Source organism: Salvia splendens, chromosome 20 (assembly GCF_004379255.2).
Source record: "Salvia splendens isolate huo1 chromosome 20, SspV2, whole genome shotgun sequence".
In the NCBI taxonomy this organism is placed as follows: Eukaryota; Viridiplantae; Streptophyta; class Magnoliopsida; order Lamiales; family Lamiaceae; genus Salvia; species Salvia splendens.
In genome coordinates, this window is record NC_056051.1 from 22,895,373 (window position 1) to 22,911,651 (window position 16,279).

Here is a 16,279-nt window from a genome sequence, read left to right on the forward strand (position 1 = left end):
AGAACCGATTTAAAAAAGACCATGACCCATTTTATTTCTAATAAAAATTGAAAAATAAATATAAACTCTAATTTGATCGGTGAACCCTAATTAATCATTTAAAGTTATACTAAGACATAGTAAAATAATTTTGAATTTTTTTTACTATCATGAGTCTCTCAATAAATCTATATCTGTATCAACAGCCTATAAACCATGCATGATGTGAAACTATATTTAAGCAACTCAAGTTTCATTTTAGAGGCAAATTAGGGATTAGGAATTCAATTTTTAAAAAAATGCCCCATATTGAATGGTACAGAATGTTGGTAACTGAAATTTAATTTGGACATTACAAAAGGAATAATACTGTAATATTTGGATGAAGAACAAAATACACCAAAAAATGGACAATTATTCTTGGTTCTATCTTCCTTGCATCTGAGAAAGTGTGACTTGATTTTCTGATGACTGCTGCGGTGTAGCTTTGTCAGTTTGTTGAAACACACTATTTCTTGTGATGAATGATGGATTTTTGGGCATTGGCAGGGTTGCTGTCTCATTTTTGAGCATGGATAAAACATCTTCAATGGTTGGTCGATCCACTGCATGATTTTCAACACACAGAAGCCCAATGTGAATGCATTTCTGCAGCTGCTCTAACACACATGACTCCTCCCTCAACATCGGATCCATGAGTTCGAGTGCACTATCTTTTCTCCACAGCTCCCATGCCTGCAATTAAACACGTTCGTTTCCAAGAGTTCGACACAAATTGATGAGAGGTAATGAAATCATACGAAACTCACGTATTCCACGATGCTCAAAGGGCCTTCAATCTCATGGAAGCTTCCGTTTCTCCTACCGCTCACAATCTCTAGTACTAAAACTCCATAGCTATACACGTCGGATTTGACTGAGAATATGCCTTGCATTGCATACTCAGGGGCCATGTAACCACTGCGACACATTACACTGATTTTGTTAGTTCGGAATAATTATGCATCAAGGTGTGTAGGAGTTAATCATATACTGTGACTTACTAAGTCCCAACGCGTCTGTTTGTGTTGACTTCACTAGCGGCTTCTTTGAAGATTCTTGCAAGGCCGAAATCAGAGATCTTGGGAGTCATGTTTTGATCAAGTAGTATGTTGTTTGGTTTCATGTCTCGATGGATGATTTTGAGGCGGGAGTGCTTATGAAGATAAAGAAGCCCTTGAGCAGTCCCCTCGATGATGTTGAACCGTTTCTCCCAATCTAACTGCTCCCTCCCGGATGGACCTGTGTTTGTGCAAATTTGTATTCACTAAACTAACCTTGTCTATTTGATGAATGAAATGTGGATGAGGAGACTTACCGAAGAGAAAGCAATCCAAACTTTTGTTAGGCATGTAGTCATATATAATCATTTTGTCATCTTTGTGAATGCAAAATCCTACAAGCTTGACAAGGTTGACATGCTGCAGCTCAGAGATGAGTATGAGCTCATTTTTGAACTCAAGCAAGCCTTGTCCCGACTTTCGCGAAAGAAGCTTCACTGCTATGTCTTGGCCTTCTCCTGTTCTACCCTGTACATTAGTAGTAATGTTTATGGAGTACTACTGGATGTTTCACAAAGTAGACAAGAATTGGTGCATTAAAATGTGAATGATCTGACCTTATAAACAGGGCCAAAACCACCCTCTCCCAGTTTGTTGTTGGAGGAGAAGTTGTCTGTGGCAGAGATGACGGATGAGTAAGTGAAAAGCTTAAGTTGGTGACCATTGTTATCGAGCTCGTAACTTCCTGTGTATCCCTCCATTGTCAGGAGTTCATGTAATTCTTCCTCCCTTTTCACTGATGATCATCCATCCAAATATAGGATGAGAATTGAGATTACTGAGTTCGAGGTAATGAAAGAAAGAAATACAAACATGTCATGCTCACCCTTACGATTTCGCATGATCAAAACAACAACTGCCAACATAAGCAGTACAACTGCACTTACTACACCCAGGATTATTCCTATATACGATTTCGCTTTTGCTGTCACAAAAATTTCAAGTTAGCTCATTCAGGATTAAGTAACTGGTTTATATCGATTGGTTCTCTTGATAACGTTGTTAAAAGGAGAACTCTGAGAGTTGAAAATCATATCAACTGACTAATGTAGTAACTAATATTCATGTGTCAGCGAACTGATATGTTTTATGATGTCAACTGATCATTTCATGTGAGAATATATTATCAAACATACCTTTTGGTGGAGATTGAAGAACATATATCTTCTCATCGGAACCTGCACTATTCTGCACCCACTCCAAATCTCTACCAATCCAATAGCTGCACCCTGAGTCTCGTCCTATATAATTCGCATAGCCCGCGCATTCACAATCACTCCATTTCCAGCAGGCATCCCTGCAGTCACTCAGACTAAGGCTTGCATTGCTGTCAGATGTTCGTTCCACTGGTGTCGTGTTGGCATGCGTAAAGTATCCCGACCTCAGATCAACCAACTGACGCCGTTTCAAGCACTTTGGCTGCTCCCACAACTCACACCCTTTGTCGTATAAATCATCACCAGAGTTGTAACCATAGCAAACGCTGGCCATAACCAGGGTGATACCCCTGTCATCGATGGTCGTTATGTTCCCCGCCTCGTCCAGCAGCCACCCTGAAGTAACCTTCCGGCTGTCCACCGTCCGCCCTTCAACTTGGATCACTGTATACATGAAGTAGTCTCCTTGGCTTGTTAAGTTATAGTTGAAGTTGTCAGGATCAGGGCTGATATAGAAATTCTCAAAATTCTTAACATTCCCCAAATCGTCGTCGTGATAATCCACGAGGCGTCCGCTCCTCCAGTACTTGTATATCGGATTATATATAATTAATATTAAGCGACTAAAAAAAGAAACAAAAATACGTAGTCTATTTTTCAAACACACTTCGTATGGTTGGAAATTATAAGAAGGATACGTTAAAACCGGATAACCGACTCATCCTACTGGCGTAAAAAGAAATGATGAATAACAATAGTAAATATACGAGTAATATTAGTACTTAATGTATAGCATATTAGCATGTATACTAAATATCAGCTGATGTACATCTCTGCAAATTTTGTTATTGTGCCACGTAAACTATAGATAAATACTCCAAATAAATTTATGTTATATGCATCAATTTATGTTTGAATTTTACTCATAAATCATAATGCATAAATATATATTGACTATTGCCACGTTGATTGTTGCAATACAGTACTATCATTTATTACTATGTTATTTTTTTAACTTAAAGCAAGTATATAAATGTTTGAATTTTACTCATAAATCATAATGCATAAATATATATTGACTATTGCCACGTTGATTGTTGCAATACAGTACTATCATTTATTACTATGTTATTTTTTTAACTTAAAGCAAGTATTGTTATATAGTCCTGTTAGATTGAGATTTTTTAGCTTAATTGAGAATTGAGATACATTTTCAGCCACTCATTTACAACATTTTCAAAATGTCAACTGCAAGTAGATTATGTCAACTCGGGATATTATTGTCAATAGCCTGCACATCAAATGTCAACAACTTATAGTTGACATTATATGTGTATGGCTGACCTGAATTGTATATGTAGTTAACATTATATTTGTGTAGTTGGCATGAATTATATATGTAGTTGACATTATATTTGTGTAGTTGACATGAATTGTATATATAGTGGGAAAAAATTTTTAAAAAATTATTTATTAAATAAAATGTACCATGAAATTATCATTATGCCCTTTCATAATTAATTAATCTAAAAATATTTTTCATGTGACAAATTCTGACCACTCATTTAACAAAAATGAGTGGTTGATAAATCATACCAATTCTCAATTAGGCTAAAAAATCTCAATGAATCACAAACCATATTCTTATATTCCATAAGATTTGTTAATAACGGACAATTGTGCATTACACATATACTCTTCTCTAAGTCATTTTAATTGACTTAATTTCTTTACCACAGTAGTAGAATTCATTGATCCGGTTTGGTTAAAATAGATATACTACGTTATTAATAAAATTTATTCAATTTTTCCTATATATGTATTTCTAAGTCTCAACATAATGTATGTTGCTAAGAGCATCTCCTATGGCGCCCCTCCGGTAGGACGTCCGGTCGGACACCGGGAAGGGCGACGGGACGTCCGCCGTTGGGAGGTCGGAGGTCGGATACGGACGTCCCGTGAGGACGTCGGGTGTCCTCGGACGTCCCCGGGAAGGGCGGGTGGACGGGCGCCACTGTGGCGAAGGTCGGACGTCCCGGTCGGACGTCCGATATTTGATTTTTTTTTTTTTTTTTTTTTTAAATTCTATATATACGGCTCGTTGAACTTCTTTTCATTTGCACCACTTGTGTTAACAAGTTTCTCTCTTCTTTTACTACAAATTTCATTTCTACTTAATGGAGAACGATAGGAACTCCCCGGCCACGAGCGAGTCGCAGACTCCGGCGTTTCCCATAGATCTGGAGGGAAACGTTAGCGGAAGTGCGTCAACGGTTCCGGGAATGTCGGGGATGGGTGGGATGGGTGGAATGGGTGGAATGGGTGGAATGGGTGGGATGATGTCCCCTTATATGTACAATTGGATGGGTGGTATGGGGGGTATGACCCCAAATATGATGATGCCGGGTATGAGGATGGGGGGCATGACCCCAAATATGATGGGTATGGGTGGGATGATGCCGGGGATGATGCCGGGGATGATGCCCGGGATGATGCAGGGGATGATGCCGGGGATGATGCCCGGGATGATGCCTGGGGGAGGGGGGTGGCAGGGGTCATGAACCAGTAGCGGACGATGTGTATCGCCCGGTGATGGCTACGCTGTCTACGGATACCCCCTCCACTTATGTTCCGGAGACTCAGTTCACCGGCTTGGAAACTTTCTCTTTTGAGGAGTTGGGGCTATCTCCAATCAGGGAGACTCCCGATGATGTGGGGGCAGCAGCAAGGGGCAGGGGCAGGGGCAGGGGGATGGGACGTGGCAAGGACAAGGGGAAAGCCCCGGACTCTTCCTCTCGAACGGTGGCAGAGGAGGAGGATGAGGAAGAGATGGGAAAGAGGACGGTCTGGAGCCCGTGGGAAAACGTTGCGCTTGCAAAGGCTTGGGTGGCAATAGTCGAGGATCCCTATGTCGGTGCCAACCAGCATATTGACAGACTGTGGCATCGTATCGCTGAAGCCTACCACACACACAAACCGGCTGGGGCGAAGCGTCGCGTTTCGGAACAGTGCCGGAAACAGTGGGAGCGGTTGAGGCCTAAGCTTAGTCGATTCGCTGGTATCTACCAAAACAACCTCCGCCAGGCAAGCAGCGGTATGTCCGAGGAGGATGTCCGGAGCCGTTCCTTTTCTCAGTACCCCGACAGAGCCTTGAAGTTCAAACAATTCGACCAGTGGGAGGCCTTTCTCGTGGTGAAGGATTCCCCAAAGTTCTGTGGGGGTGTCGAATCGGGCTGGAAGCGGACGAAGATCAACGCTTCCGGTGAATACAGCAGCAGTGCTGGTTCGCACGAGCTCCCAGAAGCCGATGAGGTTTCCCCGCTACCTCAATCAGACGCTCGCCGTCGTCGTCGCCCGGTTGGGCAAAAAGCAGCGCAGCGGAGGGGTCGGGGAAGCAGCAGTGGAAGCGGGTCGTTCGAGGTCGAATCGGGGGCCCCTGCTGAATCGGAAGATTTCAACCGCCTCGCCCGCGCACAAATAACCCAAAATTATATCCGGACCATGCATAGGTGGCATGGCGCGACCGATGCGACGTACAAGAGGATGCTGAAGGAAATCATCGATGGATGTCGGCGCGATTTGGGGATGCCACCCATTGGAGATGATGGCGCCGAGATAAGCGGAGGGGACGACGGGCCAGGCACGGGCGACGGGGGCGGCACTGGTAGCGGCGACGGCACGGGCGACGAGGACAGTGCGGAGTGAGCCGGGGATGTTGGACTATGTATTTTTTTTTCATGATTAAGTATTTTTTCTTTTTTTCCTAAATTTGTTTTTTTTTTATGTTTTATGACTTTGTATGTTTGCCCTTTTCAAGTATTTCCCGTAATTTTTCCGTATTTTGCTTTCCCGTACTTTTTGTTTATGTTAAAATTAAATTATTGTGATTTTTTTAATTGCGGGATGTCCTAGTGGGAAGGGCGATGGGAAGGGCGGATATGCAGGGGATGTCCTAGTGATGTGGCAGTGGGGTGGGATGTCCTAGTGACGTGGCAGGAGGTGTTTTTGGGATGTCCTAGTGGATGTCCGAGTGGGATGTCCGCCCACTGGAGATGCTCTAACTGCTAAATGCTAATAATCAGGATCTTTTATAATTATATAAACGTTGTGATATGGGCCAGAGGGGATCTGACTTTAAACAGTCAATATATGCAACAGTCATGCGCGTGAGACTCTAAAAATGGTATTGATATTGAAATGGCCGCACCAACATAAATTTCTCCTGGGAATATTCAAACTGAAAATTCAAACAAGATAGCCGACTCAGCCTACTGCTATAGAAAGGTATTCCATGCCACCTTTCAATCTCAGTCAAATCATCTCTTTCAACACAATCCAACCATGTAAAAATAATAATAAATAGTTAAAGTGGAAAAAATGATAAAGTAAAAAATAAAAATAATATAGAAAAGACTTAGTATTTATATTTCCACAATTCAATTCTATTTTTCAACTATCTCAACTCATCTCCAACAATGGCGCCTCCCTCAGTTTCTATACTCCTCCAAACTCTAACTAGGAAAGAAAATGAAGTAATAATTAACTCACTCTTTCTTTCCATCCGTGTCAATGGAAAACTGAAATTAGTACTCCCTCCGTCCCATAATATATGTCACACTTTTCTTTTTAGTTTGTCCCACAAAAGATGTCACATTTCTTTTAAAAAAAACTCCCTCTCATATTAATATAAATATACTATTTTCTCTTTCCACCTACCTAATACACAAAACAACATCACATAAAATCTCGTGTCAATCCCTAAGTGTGCCATCTATTATGAGAAATGAGTATATAAATCCCATGAGACACTCCTCCTATCACCAAGGATTATTCCTATAAACAATTTTGCTTTTGTAAGTTAGCTTATTCAGGATTATATTTTTTTTTATCATGATATCAGAACAACTAATGTTACCATATGCATATAGCAAGGTACCTTTTGGTGGAGTTGAAGAACATATATCTTGTCATCGGCACCAGAATTATCTTGCAGCCACTCCAAATCTCCCCCAATCCAATAGCTGCACCCATAGTCTTGCCCCATATAATTCGCATAGCCCGCGCATTCACAATCACTCCATCTCCAGCAGGTATCCCTGCAGTCACTCAGGATAAGGCTCTCGTTTCCATCGATAGTTGGCATAACCGATCTCCCTCTTACGTCCCTGAAATCTCCCGACCGCCGATCAAACACCTGATTCATGTTCCTGCACTTGGGCAGCTCCCACAGCTCACACCCTTATCGATGGTCGACACGTTCCCTGTCTCGTCCAGCAACCACCCTGAAGTCGCCTTTCGGCTCTCCAACGTCCCGCCCTGGATCACTGTGTACATGAAGTAGTCTCCCCCGCTAGTTAAGTTATAGTTGAAGTTGTCGTGATCAGGCCTCATATAGTAATTCTCAAAATTCTTGACATTCCCCAAATCGTCGTCGTGAAAGTCCACGAGGCGTCCACTCCTCCAGTACGCCATCCCCCGCCGTCTGATGACCAGCTCGCCTGTGTTGGCAATTGAAACGAAATATATAAATAGTGGACTTACGGAGATCCTATGGTTGAGGAGATTGTTGACAGAAATTGGTTTTCCACCTACTCGGAAAAGCCAATTGTTCTGCGACAACAAGACGACTATTAGTATCTCAGAAAATCCAGTGGAACACGACAAGACGAAGCATGTGGAAGTTGATCGCCACTTCATCAAAGAAAAATTGGAAGGAGGCATTATTGAATTCTCATTTGTCCGCTCAGAGGAGCAACTTGCGGATATACTCACCAAAGCTGTTTATCCAAAGGTCTTCAAAGAAATATTGGGCCAGTTATGCATCAGAGATACCATTGCTCAACTTTAGGGGGAGTGTCAAAACATATCAAGAGGAGAGAAGATTGCAGATTGACTGTGAAGAATTATTGATTGACTAGGATTGATACAATTACATATTGTCCTAGAATAGATTGGTTGTATTTTCCATAGATAGGAAGTGTTGAATTCTATTGTAAAAATAACAAAGAAATACAAATCATCTTCTACTTCTGAATCTCGCCTCATGAATCTCGCATCTCTCGATTACCATCTTTAAGAATCCCATATTAGTGTAACAATATGAATTATTTTTTTATTATAGTATCAGAGCGGGTCGTTGGCTGAAACTGAAAAAGTTTGAGGATGGAACCATGCGGATTTCTATCAACCTGGACTCAGATCCCACTCCAGAGTGAAAGGGCCGGGCGCAGGATTAGACGGCGTGAGCCATGAAGTGATCTTGGTGTTTGCTGATAGTTTCATTCATGAGAGAAGAGTGTTGGTGGGGTGATCGTAGCTCTGCCATAACACTTGTTGTGGTTCATGATTCGAGCGAACGATGAAAATCCCGGTGTCGAGGAGTGTGGCGGTTATGTTAGTTGTAGTGGTGTTTGGTCCTCGGGCGGTGTAGAGGGGGATGGGATGGGCGCCATCGTGGGTGATGGTGAGGTCGCCTCGGGAGCCGAGGGTCAGCAGGGGGTCGGAGTTTTTGAGGACGGGGTTGTCGCGGTTGGCGATCCAGATTGCTTTGCTGTTGAAGACGATTGCTAAGTAAATCTTGAGGTGTGGATTGGTTGGATTCAGGGGCGTAGAAGCGTAGCGTGAAGAGGCCGTTGGGGGAGTCTAGCTGAGACGACGAGTCGAGATAGTCTCCTTGTGCCGATGGAGGAAACTGCTTTGATGCCGAGACACATTGTGATGCATATCCACTGCAAAATTGAAGGAGTCACACTCATCGGTGTTTGGAAACGATGGGGATTAGTGTTTTTTCATTTTTTGTGAGGTTTGAGTAACATCAAAACAACTCTAGTTGTGAGGCCACAACACGCTTCACTTATATGTGATTCTAGTTGACCTCAGTAAAAACATGAAATCAAATATAGGTGGTTTTCGTAAAAACTTTGAGAATTGAAAATCATTTCAGTTTTCTAATACATTAATAATTCACAACACAAAATATATTAGTATTGAGCATCGATGTTATTGTTATTGTTATCGATTATTGAGCTCATAGTAGATAATTTTGATTCTTTCTAAATGAGAAAAAATAAAATTAGTAGCTAGGGCTATTATTGACCGATTATTTATTGTTTCACAATAATTAAATAAAATTTTATTAATATTCATTCTATCAACTAATACTCTCCCCATTCTATAAAAATAGATTTTTTCCATTTTGGTTCATTCCATATGAATAAACTTTTTTCTTTTGGTAACTTCTTCTTCTTTCGAATGGAGTGAGCCCCATTCTCCATTATTTTACAAATTATGCATAAAATAAGTGGCATCCCAAATATATGAGCGAGTATAATAAAATTTATATTATTAAGTAAATTGAAACTAATACTCTTTAATCTTGTTATTACGTTTACCAATCACTTTACTAAAAGTATAAATATTACACATAATTTGGGCAACCAAAAAGACATAAAATCCAATGCTAAGTTAATCACAAATAAAACTCATTTCAACCAATCTCACTATCTTATGATTATTTTAATCACAAATAAAACTCATTCTGTAATTATATAATTTCAAGGCTCGGCATATTGTACAGTGCTAATGATGATAATCTTTTATAATTATATAACCGACTTAATCAATCAAGCGACCTACTAAGAAACAACTACACCGAGACTGAGTTGCATACTTATCGATCGCATTATGTACGGTCGTGGTGAATTTGACTTTCAACACGTATAAATAATATAGCATGGCTTGAGTTTGTAAAAGATTGATATATTTGACATTTCTACTGAGACATATTCAAACTAAAAATTCAAACAAGATAACCGACTCATCCAACTATGAACCCTATAAAAGGGATGGCAAGCCCCCTTTCAATCTCACTCAAACCATCTCTTTCCAACCATGCAATCTCCTAAACTTTCATTAGCATCAACTCTCCTATTAATCTCTCTCCACTGCTTAGCCATCCAAGTCTCCTCCATCGACACTCTCAGACAAGGAGAGAATCTCAACTCAACATCCCAACTCATCTCCAACAATGGTGCCTTCTCCCTCCGCTTCTACACTCCACCAAACTCCAACTCCACCTACTTAGCCCTCTGGTTCACCGGTAGATCCAGGCTTTCTTCCCCCGTCTGGATCGGAAACCGACGAAATCCTATCCCTACCAACTCAAACCCCACCTTAACACTCGGCGCCAGAGGCCAGCTCACCATCACCCACGACGGCGGCGGCGCGCCTATCGATCTCTACGCTGGCCGATCATCCGAGGTGGAAAACGTCACGGCCACACTCACCGATACGGGGAACTTCCTGGTGAACTCGAACGGGCCAGCCGGCCTCTTCTGGCACAGCTTCGACCAGCCTTCCGACACCCTCCTCGGAGGGATGAGGTACTACGAAAACTTACTAGTAGTATTTACACAAAAATAGAGACGTACTCACTTATGTTGAAAATTTTGAAAAATTACTCCACTTTATAGAAAGGCTTTACATATGCGATTTAAAATTTCATTTTTCCCCCCATTTTAGGTAAGTAAGTGGACCCTATTATTTAACTAAATCATTAAAAACTAGGAGTAGTACTCTTTTGTTTTTTGGGATGTTTCATTTGTCTTCCCTAAATTTAGTTGAAACACAAAAATAAAGACGAATTTTTTAAGCGTCGGTGGTATAATTATAAACATAAATTGACGCCTTTAATTGGATTAAAATAATTTCTTAGCCATTCTTTTTTTATTTTGTAGGCTCGGCGTTGAACGAAGCATCAAGAGGAACTGGACACTGACTTCTTGGGCCGCCGAGAACGATCCGGCCCCGGGAGCTTACTCTATGGAGTGGGATTCGAGCTCGAGGAATTTGGTGGTGAGGAGGCGCGGGGCTGCTATATGGAGGAGCGGCGAGCTGAAATACTACCGCGACGAGGCGGGGCAGTCACGGGCGGAGTTCGAGAATGTGGGTATCGGGCGCGATGTGTTTAACTTTAACTTCAACTTCACTGCAGAGGAGGAGGAGGAGTATGTTATGTTCACGGTGCTGCCGTTTCCCGGGTCGCCGGCGCCGGTTTTGTCGGGCTGGAGGCTGGAGTCCGATGGAGACATAGTTGACGTCGACAGGTCCATGTTTCTCGCGCGGCCTGATGCAGCGGCGGAGCAGCCGGCACCGCCGCCTGATAGTGCGGCGGCGGGGTTACGTGCGTGGGCTGGTTTTGCATTCGCGGCGGTGGTTTTGGACTTGGTGCTGTTTGTAATCTAATTTGTTGTGTGCATTATGATTACTTGTTTACTATGTTTTGTTGATATTATATAGAGAATTTCATGTAAATCGACCTTATTTATATATTTAGATGGGAGTGGAATGTTTTTATTGTTTTGAATTTCAAGGGGGGACAATACAATATCATAAACATATTAATTTTAATTGAACAGTCTTTAAACACTCGTTAATTTTGACCTTTTCGAATTCATGTTATGTAGAAATATATAATGTGGAATCGATATTGATTTTGACTTTGACTGATGACCATTCTTAGGCCAACTTTAGCTCCTTATTTATTACTACTTCTATCAAAACGAAAATGACACGACAACACGAGATTTTATGCAGTTTTTTTTTTATTTTGTGTGTAAATTAGAGGGACTAAAGTAAGAAATACTCCCTCCGTCCCGGATAATTCGTCTCACTTTGACCGGGCACGGGTTTTAAGAAATGTAATGAAAAGTGAGTTGAAAAAGTTAATAGAATGTGAGTCATATTTTTATATATTAGTTTTATAGTAAAATGTGAGTAGAAATGAGTTAGTGGAATATGATGTCCACTACCAAAAATAGTAAAAGTGAAATGTGACAAATTATGTGGGACGGACCGAAATGGAAAAATGGGACAAATTATCTGGGACGGAGGGAGTATAAAATAAGGTAGAGATAAAGATGTTCCATATTTAGTAATAAGTCATCTTGATTCTGACAAATCAAAAAAAAAGTGAGTCATCTTCAGTGAAACGGATGAAGTATTTTTATTCACGACAATAAATAATTTTCTATTTTGGGCAGTCTACCAAAATTAATCATTATCTATATATAGTAACTTAGTAAGTTATCCTCTAATGTGTTGGTCTCGGTTTACATGAAAAAATATTTTAAGTTATTTTTTGTTTTCTTACTTAATTAATTTTACATTAACATTTATAATATTTTTAAAAATTTATTTTTTTTTTGGACGAAGGCGGTATGTACATTAATTACAAAATAGTAGTACTTTTTGTGATTTATGGACTATTTCACGATAGGAAATTTATCTAGTGCATATTAAAAATAGTGATTATGAGCAATAACTTGTATAGACTTTTATAATACTGCATAAATATCTATTTGTTGGTTAATACATTGAATGGGATCTTAATTTCATTGCAATGGCAAAAAGAAAAGATCAATGCACAAATTTTGTTGATAAAACATGAAGGTGATCCCAATATGCACATGAAAGAATGCAATTTTCTTCTTCTGCTTCAGTCACAATCTTTTCACAGCATATCTGTAGACTGCTTCTGTATATAAATGTATATAGGCCTAAAGCTTGGAAATTAACATGTTCCTGAGCTCTCTCCTTAGTATTTTTCCTGCAGGCGATCGCGGTATAGACGAGCGAAAGTAGACCTTCCTCACTTTCTTATAAGGTGCAACCTGCATCAAACGACGCTAAATTGTGACAACAATACAACGAAAGCTATAACAGTATCGGTTAGCTGATGAAAGCAGCAAGAATGGGACCTGCTTCGCCACGTAGTTCATCACAGCTGCTTCGGTGAGGAAACTCCCTTCTCTGGGAACAACAAATGCAACGGGGATCTCTCCAGCTTCTTCGTCCTTCATACTGCTTCGTACGAAGGGTCAAAATGTCCTGGTCAGAATTCATTAACTAGTAGAAATTACAGAGTCACTTGAAAAACAATTTGTCCATGCCAAAGGAACACATGAATTACTATTGTTTACTCAAACCAGCAGTTTTCCAGTAAAGCAACAGACAGATTAACTAGGAGTTTTCATGAAGAGGAGACGAGAATTTCAAGACGAGTTTTTGGCGAAATAAGGATCAGATCAGTGTTAGAGAAATTGAGATGACTATTGCACTTTCATCTGGTAACAAAACTTGCATTTCTGAAAATTTGATGGCTAGGCAATTAAGATCTACATTATGAAAAAGTTATAGAAAGGATAAGTCTTCACTGATCAACGATACTCTGAGCGAGATCCATTTAAGTCATCCGACCTTATGAGTTTTCGTTTCAGAGCATAAGATGAACTAACAATGACCCCTCAAGCAATTGAATCAAAACAACAGCATCTGTTATACACATAAACTTCCTCATGTCTCAAAAGCAAGAATTACTAGGACTCAACGACAGGCAGACCTGCATAGCAATATGCCGTGTGATACTCCACATAAATCAATTTATTCTGACCTGGAATCCAAATACTAATCCATATCAAGTATCAGCAGTGACACATTCCTCGCAAAATCAACAAATTCAAGTATAAAACCAGTAGGGAAAAACACCAGGTTTCGTAGGTTCATCACTATAAGATCCATGTCAAACTTTAACGTAATATAGATATCAATTAATGGACAGAATATCTTTCAACAACTCGCTCTTACCCTGTAACAGCCGCATCAAGAATTTCATGGTGTGTCATCAAAACTGCCTCTAAATCAGCAGGAGCAATCTGAATATAACAGAATGACCAAACCAGAATCAATAACCACAGTGCAGTAATTCTACATCAAACTTTTATGGTTCATGAATATAGGCAACTGGAGTTGCTTAATTAGCGCAGACGGAGGAAAACCTGGAAGCCTTTGTACTTGATGACCTCTTTCAAGCGGTCAATCACATACAAGTATCCTTCTTGATCGAAATAAACAATGTCCCCCGTATGTAGCCAACCGTCTTTGTCGAGTGCAACCATCGTTGCTTCAATATTATTCAAGTACCCTGTAGCAACATGATCCGAACATCAATATCTACAGAACTTCTTTGAGTTTATGATGTTAACGACAAAGAGGAAAATCAATTACCTTTCATGTTTCCAGGTGAGCGCAACCATAGCTCACCAACGGAACCTGGAGGCAAGTGAGCGCCTTTGACCCAATCTACCACTTTAGCTTCAACATTAGGCGAAAGAAGTCCTGCAGACGAATATCTGTGAGCTCCGATGGTATTGTAGCCACGAGTTGCCACAGCTGTTGATTCTGTCATACCATAACCCTGAGCAAAAAATCATTGTCATTCTCGATATATTTGGAACAAACTACCTATAGTATATGCAGGTTCTAACCATTAAATCATCACAAAGGGATTAGCCATAAACTAAGTAAGATAAAGCCATCTGCATACGAAATACCTGAATGAAATCAACATAGGGGAGTGACTCAACCAGTTCAGTGATGCTTTTCTCGCTCAACGGAGCTGCCCCACAGCAAACCTGCTTCAAACTCCGAAAACTACTGGCACAACCTTTCTTAGCTTTCTTTGTCAATGCTACCAGTATAGGTGGAACAGAATGAAGGTGAGTGACACCATATTTCTCAATAGATCTCGCCATTTCAATAGCATTGAATCGTTTCATAGTGACAATAGTACCCCCCAACGACAACAATCCCAAAACGAATAGAGACAATCCATACACATGGAACATTGGGATAACAGCCAAGTAGACATTCTCTGAACTAGGATAGTCATAAAGGGAAGCCTCAAATCTCACAAAAAGCTCAATCATAGCTATGAAGTTCCCATGGCTCAACATAACACCTTTAGACCTACCAGTAGTGCCCGATGAGTACAAAATCGCGGCAGTGTCCTGCTGCACAATTCTAGGCCTCGGTGCCATTGCAGGATCACTAGAAATCAGGTTATGGAAAACGGAATCATTACTAGACAGAGAGTTGACATCTAAAGCTTCGGGCACTCCAACTACATGGCAACCCCCTAAGGCATTAACTAACTCATCAACTTTACCAATGGCAGCAAATACTAAAGATGCATTACAATCAAGAAACTGTCTTTTTATCTCCAACAAACTACTCAAGGGATTCATGGTGGTCACAACTGCACCGAGACTCAAAGCACCCAAGAAAACTACAGGGAAACAAACAGAATTGGGCAGCAAAATCAAGATTACATCACCTTGCTTCACTCCCAAATGGTGGAGGCCAGCAGCCATGGATTTCACCAAAGGTAAGAGCTTTGAGTATGGAACCGAAAGCCCAGATGCCGAATCAACGAGTGCATGTAGGCCATTGTGTTTATGTGAGAAAATGAAGGAAACAACATCAAGAAGAGGCTGAGAAGGGAGGTTGATTGAAGGGTATTTGCTGGAATATATCCCTGTTTGAGGTGAATACCAAGAAGGATGGGATTCTGTCAACTTTATTGTTTCATTAATCCCATCACTCAACTCAACATGGGCTTTCGACAATGCAGCCATGGAGAGACCAGAGAGGATGAAAGGCTAAAATGCTTAAATTAAGACGAGCATATATTTTTCTTGGCTATTTAAAGTAGCGCCAGAAGAGTACAAAGGAATCTGCGAAAAGCACCACAAAATAAGGTGATATGAAATGTAATCCCACACTACTTGTGATGCGTATCTCCTCAAAAATGTAAAGACAGCATTTTTATCAATCAAAATTTTATGTGTCCTGAAATCCGCTAGGCAATTTGGAATAAAACTGGAATAAGATGGAAATCACGATATGAATATATGTGGCTGAAAGTGCAGAAAGTGGGAGAAGATCGAAGATTGATGGAAACTTTAACGGCTGCGAATTTCTAAGGCCGACATACACACGGGAAGAGTGAAACCTAACATTTATGTCCAATACTAATAATCTTCCTTACCTGAATTGATATTTTTCAATCACTTTATATTAAATCCTATTTTATTCTTTCTCTTCAAAGTTTAGAAAGTAAATTAAAATATTATAAAATTCTTAAATATAGTATTAAATATAAAATTGAAATCATAAATTTAATTATCAAGATGTCATGTTACAACA

At 40.4% G+C, this 16,279-nt stretch overlaps 3 protein-coding genes across 3 annotated transcripts; 1 reads left to right on the forward strand and 2 right to left on the reverse strand.

The window, feature by feature from the left end:
- Positions 1-248: 248 nt before the first annotated feature.
- LOC121781687 (G-type lectin S-receptor-like serine/threonine-protein kinase At1g11330) lies at positions 249-7,708 on the reverse strand. Its single transcript, XM_042179395.1, has 9 exons — positions 7,450-7,708; positions 7,173-7,332; positions 2,216-2,859; positions 1,906-2,004; positions 1,637-1,815; positions 1,337-1,547; positions 1,023-1,260; positions 789-939; positions 249-714 (listed from the first exon to the last, which is right to left on the reverse strand). Exons 1-9 carry the CDS (start codon positions 7,706-7,708, stop codon positions 406-408), a joined length of 2,250 nt encoding a protein of 749 aa, XP_042035329.1. The 3' UTR covers positions 249-405.
- Positions 7,709-10,126: 2,418 nt separating this feature from the next.
- Positions 10,127-11,600, forward strand: LOC121781971 (G-type lectin S-receptor-like serine/threonine-protein kinase At1g67520). The gene is made up of 2 exons (XM_042179667.1): positions 10,127-10,617; positions 10,972-11,600. Exons 1-2 carry the CDS (start codon positions 10,127-10,129, stop codon positions 11,477-11,479), a joined length of 999 nt encoding a protein of 332 aa, XP_042035601.1. The 3' UTR covers positions 11,480-11,600.
- A 1,001-nt stretch (positions 11,601-12,601) lies between these two features.
- Positions 12,602-15,966, reverse strand: LOC121780536 (4-coumarate--CoA ligase-like 6). The gene is made up of 6 exons (XM_042178113.1): positions 14,626-15,966; positions 14,300-14,489; positions 14,071-14,216; positions 13,880-13,947; positions 12,994-13,096; positions 12,602-12,906 (listed from the first exon to the last, which is right to left on the reverse strand). The coding sequence occupies exons 1-6, from the start codon at positions 15,706-15,708 to the stop codon at positions 12,793-12,795; spliced, it is 1,704 nt and encodes a 567-aa protein (XP_042034047.1). The 5' UTR covers positions 15,709-15,966; the 3' UTR covers positions 12,602-12,792.
- Positions 15,967-16,279: the final 313 nt, after the last annotated feature.